Raw genomic sequence first — 23,539 nt, forward strand, 5'->3', positions numbered from 1 at the left:
GTTTTATCTATTCTCTATCTATTTACTTACTTCCATATAGATGATGCAGTTAGTTGAGACGATTTACTCTTGTTAAATGCTCGTGATATTGTGACACTGGCTTTTGGTCGTTGTTTAGATAGTTATACTTCAAATAACCAACTTTCACTATTAGGCATCGAATTGCTCCCCGGTCATCCAAAACCCGATCCGAACATACAGCTAAGTCCGAAATTATCATACGAACCTATTGGAGCCATCAAATCTCGATTCCGAGGTTGTCTACTCAAAATGTTGACCGAAGTCAAACTTGGCCTTTTTAGCCAACCTTAAGGAACCAAATGTTCTGATTTCAACCCGAACCCTTCCAAATCTCGAACTAACCACCCCCGCAAGTCACAAAATAGTAAAAGCATATATGAAGAGTTTTATTTAGGTGAGCAGAGTTCTAGAAAGCAAAACGACCGGTCAGGTTGTTATATTCTCCACCTCTTAAACAAACGTTCGTCTTTGAACGAGTCTAGAATCATACCTGGAGTACTGAATAAGTGTGGATATCTACTTTGCATGTCCTCTTTGGACTCCTAAGTCGCCTCCTCGACTGGTTGGCCCCTCAACTAAACCTTTACCGCGAAAATCCTCTTGGACCTCAACTGGCGAACCTGCCTATCAATAATGGCAACTGGCTCCTCCTCATAACCCAGGCTCTCATCTAGCTGAATCGTGCTGAAGTCCAACACATATGATAGGTCAGCATGATACTTCCAGAGCATGGACACATGAAAAACTGAATGAACTTCTGATAGACTGGGCGGCAAAGCAAGCTCGTAAGCAACCTCCCCAATGCGTTTTAACACCAACAATGGGATTCTTCCCGAACCTCATAACTTCCTTTTATCGGCGAAACCTTCAAGAGAACTTTTTCACCCACTATAAATGATAAATCATACGCCTTCTGATCTGCGTTACTCTTCTGTCTGGACTGTGTTGTGCGAAGTCGCTCCTGAATCAACTTTACCTTTTCCAAGGCATCCTTCACCAAATCAATACCATATAACTTAGCCTCGCCGGGCTCAAACCACCCGATGGGAGAACGACATCGCCGACCATATAAAGCCTCAAATGGAACCATCTCGATGCTGGACTGATAATTATTGTTGTAAGCAAACTCGGCCAAGGGCAAGAATCGATCCCACTGCCCTCCAAAGTCAATCACACATGCTCTGAGCATGTTCTCCAAGATCTGAACTGTCCGCTCTGACTGCCCATCGGTTTGTGGATGAAATGTTGTGCTGAGCTATACACGGGTCCCCAACTCACTCTGTACTGCTCTCCAGAAATGTGAGGTGAACTGAGGACCTCTGTCTGATATGATGGAAATAGGCACACCATGCAACTAAAGTATCTCCTGAATATAAAACTGAGCCAACCATTCGGAAGTTTACGTAGTCACAATTGGAATAAAGTGTTCCGACTTGGTCAATTTGTCAACAATAACCCAAACTACATCGAACTTCCACAAGGTCCGCGGCAACTCAACTACAAAATCCATAGTAATGCGCTCCCACTTCCACTCAGGTATAATCATCTGCTGAAGTAGGCCACCTTGCCTCTGGTGCTCATATTTAACCTGCTGGAAATTTAGGCATATAGCTACATACTCGACTATGTCCTTCTTCATCCGCCACCACCAATAGTGCTACTTCTGGTCACGATACATCTTCGTAGCACCTAGATGAATAGAATACCGAGAGTTGTGTGCCTCTTCTAGAATTCTCTCCCCCAAGCCATCGACATTGGGAACACATAGACGGCCCTGGAGTCACAGAACTCCATCCTCGCCGATAGTAACCTCCTTGGAACCACCCTTAATACCGTCTCTCTGAGAACTATCTAGTGCAGATCATCGAACTATCAGGCTGTAATCTGCTCCAATAGTGAAGATTGAGCAAACGACACATGCAAGAACTCAGCTGGGCTCTGAAATATCCAACCTCACAAGTTTGTTAACCAAGAACTAAATGTCCAAACCTAGTGGCCTCTCCTCTGCTGAAATGAATGCCAAGCTACCCATACTCTCTCTCTTCCTACTCAAGGCATCCACGACCACATTCGCCTTTCCCAGATGATAAAGAATGGAGATATCATAATCCTTCAGTAACTCAAGCCATCTGCGCTGCCTCAAATTGAGATCCTTTTGCCTTAACAAATGCTGCAAGCTGAGATAATTAGTGTAAACCTCACATGACACTCCATAAAGATAATGCCTCCAGACCTTAAGAGCATGAACAATCACGTCCAACTCCAAATCGTGCACAGGATAATTCTTCTCATGGGGCTTCAGCTGACGTGAATCATATGCAATAACTCGTCCCTCCTGCATCAATACACAACCAAAACAAATGCGTGAAGCATCACAATACACAGTACACATCCCCGAATCGGAAGGCAACACTAGGATCGGTGTTGTAGTTAAAGCTATCTTGAGCTTCTGGAAGCTCGCCTCACAATCATTGGACTAACGGAATGGAGCACCCTTCTGGGTCAATCTAGTCAAAGGTGCTGCAATAGATGAGAAGCCCTCCACAAACCGGCGATAATAACCTGATGACCCCAAGAAGCCCCTAATCTTAGTCACCGAAGTGGGACAAGACCAACTTTGAACTGCTTCAATCTTCTTGGGATCCACCTAAATACCCTCGCCATATACGACATGCCCTAAGAATGCTACAGAATCTAGACAAAACTCACACTTGGAAAACTTAGCATATAGCTTTTATTCCTGCAAGGTCTAAAGTACCACTCTCAAATGCTTCTCGTGCTCCTCTATGGTACGCGACTAGATCAAAATGTCATCAATGAAGACAAGGATGAATGAATCAATGTAGGTCCTAAACACCACATTCATCAAATCCATAAATGTCTCTAGGGCGTTAGTCAGGCCGAAGGACATCACTAGAAACTCATAACGGCCATATCTAGTACGGAAAGCAGTCTTTGGAACATCGGAGTCCCGAATCTTTAGCTGTTGGTAGCCCGATCTCAAGTCGATCTTAGAAAACACCCTAGGAACCTGCAACTGGTCAAACAAATCATCAATACGCGACAATAGGTACTTGTTCTTAATGGTAACTTTGTTCAACTGGCGGTAATCGATGCACATCCACATAGTCCCATCTTTCTTCTTCACAAACAACATTTGTGCACCCCATGGTGATACACTTGGTCAGACGAACCCCTTTGCTAACAACTCCTCAAGTTGTTCCTTCAACTCTTTTGGAGCCATATGGTACGGTGGGATAGATATAGGCTGGGTACCTGGAGCCAAATCAATGCAGAAATCGATATCACGGCCTGGTGGCATGCTTGGAAGATCATAAGGAAACACATCGGAGAACTCTCGGGCTACTGGTACCGAATAAATTGCCAGCGTCTCTACGGTAGTATCCCGAACATAAGCTAGATAAGCCAAATAACCCTTCTTGACCATGTGTCGAGCCTTCATAAAAGGGATGATCCAACTAGGTGTGCTGATAGACGAACCCTTCCACTCCAATCTAGGCAGCTCTGGCATTGCCAAGCTAACAGTCTTGGCACAGTAATCAAGGATGGCATGATATGAAGATAACCAGTCCATGCCCAAGATAACCTCAAAATTAGTCATACCGAGCATTAGAAGATCCGCTCTGGTCTCATAGCCACAAAATGTAACAATGTAGGACTGGTAGATCCGATCCATAACAACAGAATCCCCTACTGGAGTGTACACATAAATAGGAGTACCCAAGGACTCACAAGGAATATCCAGGAAATGAGCAAACAGAGATGACACATATGAAGACCCTGGATCAAATAATACAGAAGCATCCCTACCGCAAACAGAAAAACTACTTATGATCACTACATCTGAGGCCATTGTATCTAGTCTGGCCAGGAAAGCATAGAACCTAGCTTGAGCACCACCTAGCAGGCCTCCACCTTCCTGTCCTCCACCTCTACGATGGCCCCTACCCACCTGCCCTCCGCCTCTAGGTGGCCGAATAGCTGGTGCAGCTACTGGTGCTGAAATTATGGGCTGCTGACTTTACTGCACCGCCTTGCCCTGGAGTCTGGGAAAAAATCACTTCATGTGACCAGGATCAACACACCCATAACAACCCCTCGGAGCGGTGGACTGCTGCCTTGAAGTATGACCTTGATGGCATGAATACCCACCGGAAGAACCCTGAATAGCTGGTGGGTGGTATGAACTCTCTGGCATGGCACTAAAATAGGCGCTGGAAGAACCCTAAGGGCCTGAGTACCCACTGGAAGAACCCTAGATAGCTGGTGGGAGACAAGAACTCTTTGGTATATCACTTAAATAGGCTCGCGCCGGAGCAACCCGAGGAGGAGGTGGTGCTGGATATGTGGGCCTGCTAGGCTGACCCCTCGCAAACTGACCTCGGCCCCTAGCCGGGGCACCTCTAAACTCTCCAAAAAAATAAAACCGCTTGTCCTACTGTATCTACTCTCTACCTCGCTGATGGTAACCCTCAATCCTCCAAGCTATCTCTACAACCAGCTGATAAGAAGTACCCCTCTCGACCTCTCGGGCCATATTGGCCTGAATACCAGAGTGCAATCCTGCAACAAACCTCCATACTCTCTCAATATCAGTAGGAAGTATCATAAGTGCATGGCGAGACAACTCAGAGAATCTCGCCTCACAGTCGGTCACTAACATCTGACCCTGCTGGAGCTGCTCAAACTGACACCGCAATTCTTCCCTCTAAGAGGATGGAATATACATATCCAAGAAAAGGCATGTAAACCCATCCCAACTCATGGGAGGAGAACCTGCTGGTCTGCTGAGAAGATGTGACTGCCACCACCTATAGGCACTGCCGTCCAGCTGGAAAGTAGTGAAATCCACCCCATGGGACTCTAATATACTCATGTTGTGCAGTCTGTCCCTGCACCTATCAATGAAGTCCTGGGGATCCTCATGTCGCTCATCCCCAAAGACAGGAGGATGAAGCCTGGTCCATCTATCCAATAGCTTCTACGGCTCGCCGGTCACAGCTGGTCTAGGCTAAGGTACAGCTGCTACAACTAGCTGGGCTCCGCCCATGGGTAGTGTGCCCGGGGTCTAATATACGTCAGTTGCATGGCCATGAGGATGAGCAGTAGGGGTCTGTGCTCCCCCTCCTGCCTAAGATGTAGACGGGTCTGCTTGCAATAAACTAGACTGGGTCATAGAATCTATGAACCGTAACATACGGCCCATGCCCTCCTGAAAGCCCGGTGCTGACATGAAATCGACAAGGGCTGGCGATACAACTGGGGCAACTCTGGGACGTCCTCGTTCCCTACCTCGGGCTGGTGCCCTCTAGCAATAGGGGGAGCATCCCCTCCCGGGTCTGGAACTTATGTCGCGCGTGTTCTCACCATTTGTGAGAGAACAAGAGAAAGAAACTTAGTAGACCATCAACTGCACGATAGGAGATGAATAAAGAGTAATTCTCCAACACCCTATAGCTTCTCGAAGATAAGTACGGATGTCTCCACATGAATCCGCAAGACTCTATTAGGCCTACTCAAGACTTGTGAGACTTACGTGAACCTAGTGCTCTGATACCATGTTATCACGACCCAATTCTATAATAGGCCGTGATAGCGCCCAGAGTCACCGCTAGGCAAGCCAACAGTGAACTAACCACTAAGGAAGGTTTAAATTACAAAGATTTAATAACAAATTTAAAATAAATAAAGCAAAAGCAATTGAATGCATTCATAACCATAGGAACGAACCAAAAACCATAAGTCTACTAGTGTGTGTGTGCCAAGACCTCGTGTCACAAGTATATAAGCATCTAATAGAATATACAAAAGAATACTAGTCTACTGTCTGAAGTGAAATAGATAGAAAATACAACAAAGAAATACTTTGGCTGCTGCAGAACTGGCTCAGAAAGGCAGCTCACCACGAAGTCTCAGTAATCAGGGATGCGTGCCAGACTGATATCCAGATGTACCAGCCTCAGATCTTGTGCATTCAGTACAAAAGTGTAGCGTGAGTACATAAACAACATGTACCCAGTAAGTATCTAGTCTAACCTCGAAGAAGTAGTGACGAGGGTTCGAATTCGACACTTACTATGGGCCAACAATATAATATACTGTGAAATTCTAATTAAACATGATATATATTAAATTAAAATAGAACTCGGAGCAAGAATAGTCAAACAATACTTTTACCGTAGTAAAAACCAAATATTTTCCCTCAATTTAACTATATAACCTCTCAAGTCAATGAAATGATTTAAAATATAAGAGGGCTTCAGTATTATCATGCACGAATTATGCCGAGGACGTACAGTCCGATCCAAATATATATAAACATAAACTGTGTGAACTGCCGAGGGTCAAACGGCACAAACCATAGATGTATCTATTAACCAGCCGAGGAGAACGGCCCACTCCCATGAGAGTAGTGGAAATTTACCCCGCTCGCGGAATATACTTGCGACGCGGTTGAACATAAATTTGTTTTTCAAGTTTTTATAATATCCCTCTATTCTTTTCAAAATAATAAATTCAACTAGAAACTCTTAAAATCTTGATATCCTCAACCTCAACTCTATTCAAGACAATTAATAAGAATAATCAAATAACAGTGTCAACAAAACATGGTGAAACCTAAACTACCGGGACATCAGTATGAGTAGTAGCTATGTACATACTCTCGTCACCTCGTGCGTACGTAGCCCTCCACAAATAGAAGCACATATGAATTGTGTTCACCTATGGGGTTAATTCCCTCTTACAAGGTTAGAAAAGAGACTTACATTGTCTCAAGCCTACTTCCGATCCAAGATTTGTGCTCAAACCCTCGATTTGGTGCCAAAATGACTCGAAACTAGTCAAATGTTATATAAAATAGTCAATTTAGGCTCAAAAGTTTATATTCTAACTATTAAAGTGATTACACAACCCCAATTGAAGAATTCCCAAAATTTACCCACGGGTCCACGTGCCCGGGTTCCGAAAATTTTCGAAGAAAATTGTTACCCATAACCTCATGAAGTCAAATATATGATTTTCACCAAATTCCATAACCATTTTCGTGGTCAAATCCCATTTTTATCCAAAACCTAGGTTTTTCATCTAAACCCTTGATTTCACAAATTTTTACATGTTAATCTACCCCTAATCTATGTATTTAACTCATGTTTGATAGGAATTACTTACCTCAATTAGTTGATGAAAAATCCCTCTCTAACCAGCTATAAAATCGCCCCCAAGAAGTGTAAGAAATGAGCAAAAATGTTCAAACCCCGATTTAAAACACCCACTGCCTTCAGCGATTTTTAGAACCTACGGTGCCATGGCTGCATTTACGGTACCGCATCTGCGGTGCTTAGGCCACTTCTGTGGAGTTCTCAAGCCAGCGAGGGTCGCTTCTGCGGAGGGGAGTGCCTCTCCTGCGGTCCCAATTTTGCGGCAAGGGGCCGCTCCTGCAGAGGGATACGCTCCTACTCTCTTCAAACTCGCACTTGTGCGTTCGCAGGTGCGCACTAATTCTCTCACCTGCGGTCCACTGCCACTCGTCCCCTGACCGCTTTTACAACACAACCAACGCACCTGCGGGAGGCCAAGCGCAGGTGCGATCACACTAGAAGATGAAAGCTTCAGCACTTGCTTTCAACTCTGAACTTGAACCGAGCCTCATCCGTTTAACGCCCGGGGCTCCCGCAGCCCCACCCGAACGTACCAACAAGTTTAAAATCATAAAAAGGACTTGTTCGAACTCTTGGAAGACACAAAACAATAACAAAACTAAGAATCATACCCCAAACCAATTGAATCAAAATATGAACTTCAAGTTCTTCAATTTACTCCCAATGCGACGAAACGTACTTAAACTACTCGGAATGATACCAAATTTTGTGTGCAAGTCTTGAATGGCATTTCGGAACTATTCCCGGTATCAAAATTCCATTTTGACCTCGATATCACCAAAATCTATTTCAAACCAAATTTAAAGAACTTAAAAACCCTTCAAAGAACCAACTTTCACTATTAGTCGCCGAATTTCTCCCAGGTCATCCAAAACCCGATCCGAACATACGCCCAAGTCTAAAATCATCATTCGAACCTATGGGAGACGTCAAATCTTGATTCCGAGGTCGTCTACTCAAAACATTGACCGAAGTCAAACTTGGCCTTTTTAGCCAACCTTAAGGAACCAAATGTTCCAATTTCAACCCGAACCCTTCTAAATCTCGAACTAACCACCCCCGCAAGTCACAAGCACATACAAAGAGTTATAGAAAGAAAAACGATTTATCAGGTTATTACATGAAGTGAGGATAATGTATAGTAATAAGGTAAATGCATGTGCATGTCGTGTAAAAGGTGAGTTCTAGAAGAGGAAGAAAAGGATAGAGTTCATCAGTTTCTTATAGGACTAAATGCAAAATATGTTGTAGTCAGGAATAATATCTTAATGCTGCAACCATTTCCATCACTTTATAGTACATATACCATACTTATTTAAGATGAGAAACCAAGACAAACAAACCATAATTCACAGTTTAATTCTGAGTTAACATCTTTTAGTGTATTTGGTTCTAATAATAAGACCATCAATCCTCCTCCTCAGAGGCAATATAATCAAAGTGTGAATTTTTAACAGAACATGAGTAGTATGGCTAATCTGTTTTACAAATATTGCAAAAAGCCTAGGCATTTAATTGATAAGTGCTGCAAGCTTCATGGATTTCCACCAAACTTCAAGTTCACCAAAGGGAAGAGTGTTGCAGCGCATGTAACTACATAAATGAGTTCTCAATTAGGTTTAGTTCTCATTCCTTTGATCTTAGTCCTTGTTCTAGCACTAGTGTGGTTGCAAATCATGACAATCAAGGGTCGGCAGTTGTCACACCCCAAAACCGAGGAGCGCGACCGGCGCTCAACCGAATAAATTCGACTGAGCAAGCCTGTTAAATTTTATTCTACCCAAATTCATTCGTGAATAAATAGGAGATGTACTCCGTTAATCAAATACTGAAGAGATTTTATTAACCGCTTCCATATCATTCCCATTAACAGTATCATTCAATATTTCCAAAATAGTACGAGTTTATAGATTTAATGAAAAATATGTTGCCAAATGCCAACAGTTCTAATCCAATTCACAACATCAAATACCACCCACAACATGTCTACGGAGCCTCTAAGTACAACTAAAGAGTAATATGGAAATGCCGGCAATAAGGCCCTGGCTATACCTCAACCATAAAGTACATGAGAAACAAAAGATACACGACCCTGAAATGAAGTGGGGCTCACCAAATCGGCTGAAAGGAGTGTACTGCTATCATTGATCAATGCCACCTACTGTAGAACCACCTGTATCCATTAAAGATGCAGTGCCTCCGGCAAAAGGGACGTTAGTACTGTGGAAAAGCACTAGTATGAATAGCTAGAAATTTTCTTTCAAAATAGAATGCCCATACGATCTATACGTGGAACACATAATATAATGTAATTAAAACAACCTATACAAACAAGGACAACAAAAGGGGTACCTAATGTGTGCATTAATAATGTGTCTCATTAGACCGTCCTTAGTGTTCACATATCATATTATACACTTATGCATTTCATAGACCGTCCATAGTGTTTATTAATACCGTACATCTATACCTCTTATACATAATGCACATGTGCGTTTCATAGACCGTCCACAGTGTTCACATATCATATTATACACTTATGCATTTCATAGACCGTCCATAGTGTTTATTCATACCATATATCTATACCTCTTATACATAATGCACCTATGCGTTTCATAGACCGTCCACAGTGTTCACATATCATATTATACACTTATGCATTTCATAGACCGTCCATAGTGTTTATTCATACTGTACATCTATACCTCTTATACACAATGCACCTATGCATTTCATAGACCGTCCGCAGGATTTCATATCACAATGGGTTTCATAAAACATTATACCTATGCGTTTATAGACCGTCCACAGGATTTCATATCACAATGTACCTATGCGTTCATAGACCGTCCACATGATTTCATATCATAATGTACCTATGCGTTCATAGACCGTCCACAGAATTTCATATCATAATGTACCTATGCGTTCATAGACCGTCCATAGAATTTCATAACATAATATACCTATGCGTTTCATAGACCGTCCACAGGGTTTCATAACACAATATACATATGCGTTTCATAGACCGTCCATAGGGTTTCATAACACATTGGAAACAAAAGTACAAATACGTACATCTCATAACCTTTCACATCACATATCACCTAATCCGTACTTCAACCACTTACAACATTATTATTTCATTGTCTCTCTTGGCCATACATATGATTCTTTATTCATGGCGCAATGGTCATATTTTATATTCCACACTTTCATTTCTTCCCTTTCATAGATCATCGTCATAATTATCAACAAGTAGAATATTCCGAAAATCACAACTTTAAGTTCATTAGTAAAGAAGGCTTTAAACATAATCGATTTCTTTCCAATAAATGGAGTAAAATGATTGGCAATCGAAGCACAAATTAAAATCATATACAATTTCCACTCACGAATATGTAAGAATGCAAAGCACATTGAAAATTACTTACAAAGCATAGCATTAGCTAAAACAACCACATATGTGCATCACTTGAGTTCATAAACTTTTAGCCGATTATATTGTCGAAGTAAATTTTTGAATAGTTGAGTCAAAGCTCATTTCATAATCTTTCTCACATTATTTCATTACATCGGCATCATTGGCCACAAGTATACCTTTCACTATTGGAACGTTGGCCACACTTTATATCCCCAATTCACTGATTTCACTTCCAACCATCTTTATAGGTTATCAATAATAAGACATTCCCAATCAAGACTTTAGGTACACATATGAGCAATTAAGAGTCTTAAGAATATTGAGATTTTCTCACACAATTTGGCATACTAGCTTTCATTTGAAATACGATTCAAGCCACCACATTTTAATACGCAACCCATACTTTGAAACTCACGAAAACATTATGGAATTCAATTCCAAGAGAGAAAGTTTAACCAACATACCTCAATTGAGCTTTCCTTAAATTACTACAACGTTCCGAAAATTCTAGCAATCCCAATCTATTTTGAGACATAACAAAATTGAACCATAATTAGGAAGATATTCATGGTCTCAGCTCATTTGAGCATTTTATCAAACACTAGGTGTGCAAATTTAACCACAAGGTTCTTCTACAAGATTTCCTTGACTCCACAACCTAATCCTTACTTATTTAAGTTCAACAATCCTCCCACAATTCTTATTGGTACATGCATGTATAAATAGTACTCTCATACCCATGAATCATACTCCTAATCAACCATCTTCTACCCAAATTTGAAATTGAAAACTAGGGTATGGAACCTTACATCTTAGATGAAGAACTTGTGGGTTTTCCTTGTTAATCTTCCAAGATTTGAGCAAGACTTGATGAATAATTATCCTAGGGAAACCCTCTCTCTAAAACACTCTCCCTTCTCTCTAAAACATCAGAATATTCGCTCAAAAATGACCATTTGCGTGTATTTAACGAAGTAGGGTCGGGTTTTAAACACCCAAAAATGAAGCTCCGGAACAGGTTCTGCGGTCGCATTTGCGACCGCATAATGGTTATGCGGACCACATATTGATCGCATAATTGGTGTCCAAAATGACCAAAAATCTGCCTGAGTCTGCGGTCGCATAGTACACCGCATAACAGTTATGCTGTCACATAGTCGACCGCAAAATTGCTTCCAACTGAGCCAATTAACTACCTCACTCTTCAGCCATTATGCTGTCCGCAGAGTGATTCTGCGGTCACATAATGGACCGCAGAAATGCACTTTTCCACCAAAAATTTTTCTTTACTTTTCCGTGCATTGTTCAACCCAAAAGGTCTGAGCCGCGGCGAGCAAGCTCGCCGCGAAGAATTTCTATAATCCTCAAACACGTAAGTCTAGTCCGGCACCGTGAAACATTATTTTCTTTACAAATTTTTACCGGGCTTTACACTTAAGTTCTTCAAAATTTTCTGGGGTGTTACAGCAGTGCCTGAGTTGACACAATAATAATATACATAGTTGATGAATATTCTTTAACAATCTGATTTGTCTGACTATATTTCTCAACCCAACCTAATGACATTTTCTAATTCTGCTGGTATTTTGTTGTCTGATTCTGTAGAGTCTGGTTCAAGTTCTTGTATGCTGACATAATCCACTAATTCGACAAATTTAATTTGAATATTGATTCTGGTGCAACTGGTCATCACATGACTTCTAACAAAGATGTTCTCTTTAATCTTGTTCCCCCACTTGTTCCTTACCTTCTCTCCCTTCCAAATGGAAATAAGGTAAAGGAAACAAGTACTAGATCATATTACTTAAATGAATCAATCACTCTACACTATGTGCTTTGTCACGACCCTAAATTTAACTAGTCATGATGGCACCTAACCCAACCCGCTAGGTAAGCTAATTAATAATAAACCACAATATAATGATAATGATAAGAGTCAAAAATAAAATAATTAAATTTTATACAATTCCCCAAGGACCGGTAGTACAAATCATGAGCTTTAAAAATTTAGAGTTTACAAAGCTGGTATGAAATAAATACATCATCTGTTCGAAACGTACATAAACAGATTTATAAATCTAAAGCTACCAAGAACAAGAGGCAACTATAAACGAAATGCAGGTACATCTTCCACTCACAGCAACATTAGCTCCAAATTCTACTCGCAAGGTGCAGAAGTGTAGTATGAGTACAACCGACCCCATGTACTCAATAAGTAACAAACCTAACCTTAGGTTGAAAGTAGTGACGAACTTGGACAACGATCAGAGTCCAACACCAATAGCCAAGAACAACTCGTAACAATATAATAAAAGAAGCACAAGTAATAACTCAAAGATATAATGCTCAGCTCGTTCATAATTACGGAAAAATAGGCATGTTTTTCGATATAACAGTAAAACCTAAATCTTTCACCAAAATCACCAAAATATGAGTAAATCAGAAAATTGTGATTTTTCCCAAAAACTTTTAACAACCGATAAGATATTTCATTCTCAGATAGCATAAGTAAAGTTCATCTCTATGCCTACACGTCAATATGTATGTGAAATCATGAATGTCACAAAACTGTGTAGCATGAGGAAATGCATCTCTATGCTTGTATGTCAAGTATACAAGTCAAATGCAATATATCACAGTGATGAACTCATGTAATCACACTCTCAGAGTACTCAATCTCACTATCTCGCATGCCCACTCATCACGCTCAATCACTCAATACACTCAGTCACTCAACATTGTACGGTACATGCGCTCACTGCTGGTATGTCAGACTTCGGAGGGACAGATCCTACCCAAGCGCTAATATAAGCCAATATGGCATGCTACTGTGTGCAGCCCGATTCTATCATGAATCAATAAAACGTGTTGCACACGTGCATCCCGATACCATCAATAATAATAAAGCCTAATAAGGCATGCTGCAGCGTGCAACCCGATCCATATAATAATAATAATAATAATAATAATAATAATAATAATATCTATAAAGTCAATATGGCCTGCTGCGGCATGCAGTCCGATCCACAATATATCTTACAACAAGGCTCTCAGGCCTCAACTCAGTCATCAATCGCTCCAGCCTCTCGGGCTCACAAATCTCATGCCAATCAGCCCAAACAATGATAACATGATGTGACAACAAAGGATAACAGAGACTGAGATATGATATGCGAATGAATGAATATGACTGAGTATGTAACTGCAATTTAAGCAAATAACTTAACAGTAGAGATGACCTCAGTGGGTCCCAATGGAATAAGCATATAGCCTAAACATGATTTCTAACATGATTCACAACTCAATTTCTCTAACACGTAGAAATTTCATGTATAGAAACAAGATTAGGTAACTGCACAGTATCATAGAATCAACCGAGTTATAATTCACACGGTGCACGCCCACACGCCCGTCACCTAGCATATGTGTCACCTCAACGCCAAACACATAACACTTATGTTCTGGGATTCATATCCTCAGTACCAAGTTTAGAAGTGTTACTTACCTCGAATAAGCCGAATCCAATACCGAGCAAACCAAACAATACTCTAGAAATGCCATCCCACCCGTACCGACCTCCAAATGTCTTGAAACTAGCCAAAAGAAACTCAAGAACATCAAATAATACCAAAGGAACAAACTCAATCGATAAAGGTCGAATCTTTAATCAAAAGCCCAAAGTGAACCAAAAGGTCAACAAAAGTCAATGTCGGGCCCGATTTTGATAGCGAATCCAAGCTTACCCGACCGAAGATCGAACCAATACAAGCTCACACGAATGAAAACTGACTCAATCGGAGTCTGATAGATCAATCAATTCGCCAAAATATCGCTCTTGGGTGTCCATAACCCAAGAAACCAACCCACACTAATTGGGTCCCATATCTCCCGAAATACTCCTCCAAAACTCGCCAAATTCGAGTATGTTGTTCTCCTAATATAGAAGAACAAAACCTTAAAATCAAGAAATAAACGTCTCTAACTCATTTTCCATTTTTAAAATTTAGGACAAACATAAGTCTTCATTTAAAGAATTAAATGGGTCAATTAAAATCATGAATTAAAGCTTAAAAGAAGGAAATGAATCAAAGAAAAATACGTAGGTTATGGTTTAGACCTTACCCCATAGAAGAAACTTGAAGAATATCCTTGAATTCTCTCAATCCCAAACTTTCAAGATAAAAAAAACTCCAACAACATTAATTGCAAAAAATGCTCAGTTGTTTTGCCTCGTTTCTTGTCCCAAACGATCCTGAAACTCACTTTTGATATCTCCAATGGATTCGTCTTAAAATTTCAGTCAAGTTAGGATTTTGAATCACTCCATTTGACCTTATAACGAAGTAGATATGTTAGTTTCAATATTTGGAAATAGTGCAAATTTTTTAAATACGAATGCAGTGGCAAGTTCGTAATTAATATGACAAATCTGGCAACCCAATTCTTAGTAAAATGACCATACATTCCTCATACGATGTTCAAATTTGATGATTTTTTTTACCATGGCTCCGTTATTAAGATACATATCTAATGATTGAATAAAAACATAAATTGGAGCTCATTTTCTTAATGTGGTAACATTTATGCTTGAAGAAACGACGTGGGAACATATAAAACGAGCGCAACACAACCCAAACCTATTCGAAACTCACCCGAGCACCTCGGGACCCTATACGAACATACCAACAAGTCCCATATCATAACACGGACTTACTCGAGGTCTCAAATCACACATAAAAATATCAAAATCACGAATCGCACCTTAGATCGAACTTAATGAACTTTTGAACTTTCAACTTTCAAAACTCGTGCCGAACCATACAAATCAACTCGGAATGACCTCAAATTTTGTACACAAGTCCCAAATGATATAATGAAGCTATTTCAATTCCAAAACCATCATCCAAACCCGATATCATCAAAGTCAACACCCGGTCAAACTTATGAACATTAAAAACCTTTATATTGCCAACTTTCGCCAAATAGTGCCGAAACCTTCGAGTAATATTCAAATATAAATCCGGGCATATGCCCAAGTCTAAAATCACCATCCGGACCTAACAGAACCATCAAAACTCCGGTCCAGGGTCAAATACATAAAGTCAAACTTGGTCAACTCTTCCGTCTTTAAGCTTCCTACTGGAGAATCATTCTTCCAAATCAACTCCCAATCACCTTAAAATCAAAACCGATGATTCAAAAAAATCATAATATACAATATGAAGCTACTCAAGGTATTAAACCATCGAATGGAAAGCTAAAACTCAAAATGGCCGGTCAGGTCATTATATGCTTTATGTCCCATCTTTCTACCACAAATATAATTTAGGTATATAGACAAATACAATAGTTTTATTGTATAATTTTTACTGGTGTTGATATTTTATCCGGGCCCTTTTCTAAAAAAGGCTTTGACGCTTCGTAGAGTAAGCATTAGACTCTACAAGTCTCAGTGGGCGGTATCATCTCTTCCCTAGAACTTTGTGACTGGCAACTTTAGTTCTTGCAACTGACCTTCTTCTTGTACTTATATTTTTAGTACTTCACTTATAAATAGTTCTATTCCTACTTGTAATAAAGTTGCATTGCATGATATGTATATTGTTTGACATCAAAGAATGCCTCACATTCTTTCTACAAGAATGAAAGGTATTTCTGCTATTTCTGCTAAATAGTGCTTTTCTTCTAATGTGTGTCATGTGGCTAGATAAATTGGATTGTTCTTTCCTGATAGTAGTATCCACAGTACTAAACCTTTTCAACTTATTCATATTGACACTTGCGGATCTTACCACGCACCCACATATTCTTGTTCAAGATATTTTTAATAATTGTTGATGAATTTAATAGATCTAATTGGACTCATATAATGGGTTCTAAAAGTGATATTTATTTCTTACTAAAAGCCTTTGTTTTGATGGTAAAAACATTGTTCAATGTCACTTTCTGAGTCAAGTAATAATGCCTTGGAATTGGGTTCCAGTCATTCAATATTTTTTTTTTTTCTGTGACCATGAAATTGTTCATCAAATTACCTTCTCCCACTCACCATAACAAAATTATTTAGAAACAATATATACAAAACTTTATTTGAAGCATTATTACTTTTTAGTTCAAAGTAGCACTCAGATTCTAGGGGTATTATCTCCTGACAACCACTTTTCTCAGAAATAGACTATCTTCTAAATTACTAAATAATAAATCTCCCTTAAAATGTTGTATGGGAAGGAACCTAGTTATTCTCATTTGAGGACTTTTGTCTACCTTTGCTATGCAACTATCCCATTACATAGAGGGACTAGCTGCAACCCATGGCTATGATGTGTGTCTTTTTTGGTTATCCCTTTTCTAAGAATGGTTATAAGTTGTACAATCTGAAAATGAATAAATATTTTATCTCCATAGATGTTGTTTTGCATGAGCATCAATTGTTTTTGCTGAATCTTTTGGTTCACATGTAGCTCATGTTTCTAAGTCCTCATTGTTAACTCCTTCATTTTCTCACGAACCTAATACATTTCCTTCTACACCTAATGTATCTTCACCTACTTCTGCACCTGATGGTTCTCCATCGACTCTCCATGTTTCTTCACATGGTTCTGATTCTTTAGATCCTCCTTCTAGACCTGATAGTTCTTTTGTTCCTCTTTATTTTGTCTTCTACTCCTTCTACTTCTTATGATCCTCCGCCTTTAAGGAGATCTGATAGACCTCATAATCCTCCTTCCTATTTGCAGGATTATCACTATCAACTTCCCGCTTTATTTTTCTATTCTCATGTTTAGCACTCATGATTTACACCACATACTTATGCTCAAGCAGTTCCAATTTCAGCTTGGCAAGAAGCCATGAGGAAGGATTTCGAGGCTTTAGAAGCCAACAACACTTAGAACATCGTTACATTACCTAAAGAGATAAAGCTTATTAGATTCTAATGGATCTATAAAATTAAGTATTAGGTTGATGGTAATATAGAGAGGTAAAAAGCAAGGATTGTCATTAGGGCTGACATCCAGGTTGGATGGGGTAGATTTCATTGAAACCTTTTCCCCTATGGTAAAATTATCTATTATTAAATATCTTATAGCTATTTATTGTTAAGAAAGGTTAGTCTTTATTTTAACTTGATATGAATGATGCTTTACTTCATGGTGATTTAAATGAGAAGGTATATATGAAATTGCCTCTAGACCTCTCAGTTTCTTCTTCTTATCTTATTGCCCCTCTAGTGTGCAAACTAAAGAAATTCGTCTATGATTTGAAACAAGCCTCCAGAAAAAATTATGCAAAGTTTTCTCAAGCTTTCTGTTTAAGAGGATACACTCATTCCCAAAGTGAGTGCTCTCTATTTGTTAAAGGATTATGTGATGATATAATATTAACTAGTAACAATCTTGATAAAATTTTAGCTTTGAAATAATTCTTAGATGATGAGTTTAAGATCAATGATTTGAGAATTTTGTGCTATTTTCTTGGGATTGACGTCTTCACTTCTTCCGGTGGAGCTTTGTTGAATCAAATGAAGTTTGTGATTATCTTTTGTTATTAGTCCGTTAGATTTAAATACTAAGTTGAAAGCTGACTCGGGGAACTTGTTTCCACATCTTAAGAAGTATAGGAGTCTGATTTGGTGAAAGTTTATTTCTAACCCATAATAGACCTAATATCTGTTTTGGGGTGCAACACTTGAACCAATTCTTGCAAGCCCCTCGTTTACCTCATATGTCTGTTGCTTTGCACATGTTAAGATATTTAAAGTGTACAATTGATGTTGGTCTGTTTACTCTCCTTCACATAATTGCACTATCACAGCTCGTTCTGATTGGGTAGCTTGTCCAAATACTAGAAAATCAGTTACTTGTTTGGCGGATTATAAGTCAAAGAAGTAACCTGTTGTTTCACTTTTCTCTACCGAAGTTGAGTACCGGGACCTTAGCAGACTTATAGATGAAGTCACATGGATAACTAGGTTGTTGGCTGATATCTCTATTGATGTTCCTCAGTCTGTTTCTGTTATTTGTGATAACCAGGGTGCCATACATATAGCAAAGAACTCTGTCTTCCATAAGTACACCAAACACATTGAGGTGGACTGCTATTTCATCCAGAAGAAAACTATTGAAGGCTTGATCCGGTTGTTCCATGTCTCCACCTCCAGGTAACTTGTTGACATCTTTCCCAAGCCTTTGACTGGAGTTCTTCACTATTTTTTCTGTCCAGGTTGAAGGTGTTATTTCCCTCCTACTTGGGGAGGGGGTGTTGGGCTATCTGAATATTCAGCCTCAGGCCCAAAGTAGAAAACATGAATGACGCTAAGTATTTATTCTGTATTAGTTAGCATTCATGTACTGGCATGGTATTACAACGCATGAAGAGAACTGGTAATTTTTTAGTCTTCTTTTACGTTTGGCAAAGACAACCCCAAAAAATTGGCATTATATAGCCAAATCCTAAAAAACTTTAGTTCCTTATTATTCTCTCTCCACGTATCTCTTCTTCTCTTTCCCCATATTTCTTCTTTAATCTTTTCTTCTTTTCCCTCCCCATAATCTTCTGAAAGTTGTACAACACCATTATAATCTGGATCAAGTAAAATGAAAAACAGCATTAGTAGACGAACAAAAAAAAAACCATCGACCAACTGATCTCTCTCAAACAAATCACTCAGCAATTCAAATTATAAAAATATATTCCATTGAAAAGCTTGTTGAATATACCATCAGATCTTTAAATAATGAAATACACAACCTGTATGGAAGAGAATTTCTTTATCCTTAAGTTCAAAAAATACTGCAAGACAACTTAATTGTCGTTTTTCAGTCAATGACCTTAATACTGCTATTATGACATAAATTACAGATGGAAATAGACTCTACTCCGAGACATTCCCTCTTCTTATCCTTCTTTTTCAAGAGGCATATTCCAATATTTTTTTAATTGTGGAAAAAAATATGTTTTTGAGATGGTGTACATCTATGTATATCACCATGTATATATTATATTATATATCATGATATACATTATTAAAATTGGCACTATAAGGTTAAATCGAAATCAAATCGTCCAATTTAATTTTAAGAGGGCGAAATTCATTCTAAATAAACTTACTTCATTTTGGTCTTGATCAAAGAAGGAAAATAAATTTTTGATATAACATGTTTAGAGCAAGTTGTAGGAGTAAATAATTTTTTGATATACGTTTTGATATATAAAGAATAAAAATAAATTTTTGATATACACAAAGAAGGAAAATAAACTTGTGATATCTATTTTGGTATACACATATTCGATGTGTTATACATTGCAATATATAAATAGTATAAATATTTTTATTGTGATATACATTGATAAGAGACAATAATAAATTTTAAAAAACTATATTTATATTTATATTTGAGATAAACAACGAATGAAAATAAATTTTTAATATACATTTTGATATACACAAAGAAGCAAAAATAAAGTTGTGATATACACGTTTTTGTTGTAATATACATTTTTTGGCTACCTGGTGCCAATATTTATAAGTAAGACTTTTTTTCTGCTAATTATATTAGTAAGTTGTCATACCGTGCCAAAACCCATTTGTAATAGTTATTCAATTTTGTTAGTTTAGCCAAAACAATTTACACATTTGTAAAGACTGGCCTTAGTATGTAATAGAATGAGGCCCAAATGTTAAAGGGTAGACCGGGTCATTTTCCTTTGAGAACCTCTCTTCTCTCTTTTGTTTATGAAACTTTCCTCTAAAAACCCTAATCAAATTTCTCAAATTCTGCTTGATTTAGAGTATTAACAACCTTCCAATTTTGCTAAGGTCATTAATGTAATATGAAGAGTTAATGTTCCTTAAGAGTCCCTTGTAACCTTGAAGTTTTAGGGAAAACCAACTGATTAGCAATAAAAATCGAGTGATAGCAGGGCAGGGAAGTAATTATGACTTCTTTCTCAACTAGCCAAAAAAAGGAATTGAAAAGTTGAAAAATATAGATTTCTATAACCCCAAAATTTTCATTATACTGCAGTACAACTTGATTACAAGGAAACAACAAATAATATATTGCAATCTGTTATCCAATGTATGCACACACCAAACAATGTTCATAAACTACAAGTACACCTTAAAAGGCCAGAAGGGAGTAGGGGTGAATCAATTCAGTATAACTTCAAAGCAATTGCTCCACAGGCTGCTAGAAGTACAAATACTGAAAGTCTCTGCGAATGCGGGGAATAGGAAGGAGTCAAATCAGGCTTGAATCCTGAACTTGTATCAGGATTTCCAAACCCGCCGTCTGTTGTAGATGGCGGTGTGAAACCATTGTAAGGATTTCCCAAGCTGCCGCCTGATGGAGAAGGTGGCGTTAAACCAGTATTAGGAGTTCCAAAGCCATTTGGTGGAGATGGTGGTGTTAAGTCTGGTGTTGTCTCACCCACTGGTCCCAAAGGAGGATTGAACGGCTCAGGGACATCATCGCCTGCCATTCGTTTACGTGAACCAAATTAGCCAGATTAAACTATATAGAATTAATCATGTTCAATAAATTCGCGAGAAATGTTAAAGTTTTACCTTCAGGGCTAGGAGCTGGAGGTGACCTAGGATTTCGAAATGATCTAGGAGACCCTGATGGTACTAAGGCAGCTGGACCTGTCACACAAGTCTAATTTTTAGTATAAAAACAAAAGTTTTGGTAATTAAAGATTTGATTTGATTTGATTTTTCCCCTCTACTATCTGGAAACACAAGTGTAAGATAAGATAAATTAGTTGGTTTGGTACCTGGAGCTGGAAGAGGGGTAGCAGAACCTGCAATTAGAAACGGAAAACAGAATTAGTCATCAAATCAATAGATCAACATTGGGGCAAAGATAAAGAACAGATCATATGCTAGAAAGCTAACAAGTCTTCAAAAGTCATTTTTAGTTTCAATTTGCATCTTACTTCAACATATTGCAAATTTGACTACCAAATGACACTCAAACCCTCGTAACACCTAAAGAAACGTGTGCTGGAGCTACAGTTCGAGAGGGTGGTATCGTGTTTTGGTAGCTAAATCTTGTTAAAATGTTTGATTACCTTTGCATTCGATGGGAACACCACCGTTGTTACAAGCTTTGGGCAGGGTAATTGCCCAATTTCTGTTTGGTACTTTAAAAGGAACATTTCCAGTTACAATCAGGCAGAGGCAATCTTTGCCACTGCTCGTAAGTTCCTTGAGAGATTGACAACAAGCTGAAGTTGGTGAACCTGAACCACCACTGCTCATGAAGTTTATACAAGGGTTAAAGCTACGTAGCATTGCAGCGCTACAGGCTGTATTAATTTGCCCAGAAACCTGGATGCTAAAAATCATTATAACAATAGCCAAAAACGGTGCCAATCGACCAAAATCATTCAAGAATTTGAACCCTTCCATTAGATGTATTTCCTGTTTTTTTCTTCCCTTTTTCCAAACCCCACTTGTGAGATTTTACTGGGTTGTTGTTGTTTGTATGAGATTTTAAAGAACGGTAATGTGAAGGGAAAAAGTGTAAGGAGGGAGAGGAGTGTGGAAGAACTTGATGTTGGTTGTAACTTGTGAGAGAATGCTAAGAAGGGTTAATTTTATAGATGCAACATTGAGGTGTAAGAAGAAAATGGAGGGAAGAAAATACGAAAGTCCAAAGTGCTTTTGAGGCTCAACTACCTTAACTAACTATATATCAAACAGATTATTTAGGTGACCTTGCAAGTTCTTTTTTCTTTGTATGGGTTCTGACTTTGGAAATCTTTAGAAGGTAACTAATGTGTTAACTAAGATAAAATATATTTGTTGACTTCCATATAACTATTGAAATGAAAGATTTATCTATACCTGATGAATATGCACAGCAGTATCCGTTAAAAACCAGATGGAAAAGAATTTTCCTTTTTAAATTAGGCATCATATATTTTCAGAAATACGTAAGATTATTACACACAATTAGATTTTGAAATGCATGTAAGTACCTTTCAACTTGTAGTTCTTGTTTAATATATCTTTATTAAATCTGTTTAGATCCCTAATTAAGATCAAGACTGTCTTGAAGCAAGGTAGATGGTCACTGCTTTGAAAATTAGAGCCTAATAGATTATTCTAGTAGTTTAAAATAATTTAACATTATCTGTCTAGTTTAATCTACGCTAGCAAGTTATTATTTTTATTAGGAGTATTGCTTATCATATAGATTTATATGTAATTATATTATTATTAAGTATTAGTTGTGTAAATATTATTTTTCACTGTTTGTGCAAAATTAACTCAAAAGAAAAAAGACAGAGCAATAACCAAGGAATTAGTAATTTGACAATGCTAGGAAATGTCATAGCCATACAGATGGCAACAAAAAGACCAAAAGTATACGATGTAGTTAGGTGTCCTTACCAGATAGCCGATTCTTGACGTAGAAGAACTTTGATTAATTGTAACTAGTTTTCTTCTTCTTTTTTATGAACATTGTTTATCTATCTCAGCATTCTAAAATGTCAGTTACTCATCAGAAAAGTCAAATTAAGTGAATTTTAATAATATTTAAAATGAACTCTTTATCATTTTGGTATGAGCATAAATTGCAATAATTTAAAAATAATTTTTATTTGCTTCCGGAAATAATTTCTAAACCTAACTTTCGATTTTAAAGTGCACTTATTCAGTTTAATTTGCTTCCAGAAATTGGTTAAGTTGAATTTTAATAAACGAAAAGTGCCAAAGAAAGAGGAATAAGAGTGTAACGTGAAGAATGCTTCTACCTTAATCTTGTCAAGTCTTGTTGATTTCTTTCCAATTCTTCAAATTTGTGAGTAGCCTCTTACATTTTGATGTTTAATTAATTAGTTGTAACAATTTAAATTACTTAATGGCTCAAGCTCAACATAAGTTTTATGGTTATTTTTT

The 23,539-nt window shown here is 38.2% G+C and overlaps 1 protein-coding gene across 2 annotated transcripts; it reads right to left on the reverse strand.

The window, feature by feature from the left end:
- Positions 1-20,598: 20,598 nt before the first annotated feature.
- LOC104115867 (non-specific lipid transfer protein GPI-anchored 21-like) lies at positions 20,599-22,223 on the reverse strand. Of its 2 annotated transcripts, XM_070185968.1 has the most exons (5): positions 21,703-22,223; positions 21,406-21,432; positions 21,197-21,274; positions 21,025-21,104; positions 20,599-20,976 (listed from the first exon to the last, which is right to left on the reverse strand). In XM_070185968.1, the coding sequence occupies exons 1-5, from the start codon at positions 22,040-22,042 to the stop codon at positions 20,785-20,787; spliced, it is 717 nt and encodes a 238-aa protein (XP_070042069.1). In that variant the 5' UTR covers positions 22,043-22,223; the 3' UTR covers positions 20,599-20,784. The 2 variants fall into 2 exon arrangements, with proteins under 2 accessions (XP_070042069.1, XP_009624880.1); XM_009626585.4 differs by having other exon boundaries at positions 20,599-21,104.
- Positions 22,224-23,539: the final 1,316 nt, after the last annotated feature.

The sequence above is a fragment of the Nicotiana tomentosiformis genome, chromosome 9, assembly GCF_000390325.3.
Source record: "Nicotiana tomentosiformis chromosome 9, ASM39032v3, whole genome shotgun sequence".
Lineage (NCBI taxonomy): Eukaryota > Viridiplantae > Streptophyta > Magnoliopsida > Solanales > Solanaceae > Nicotiana > Nicotiana tomentosiformis.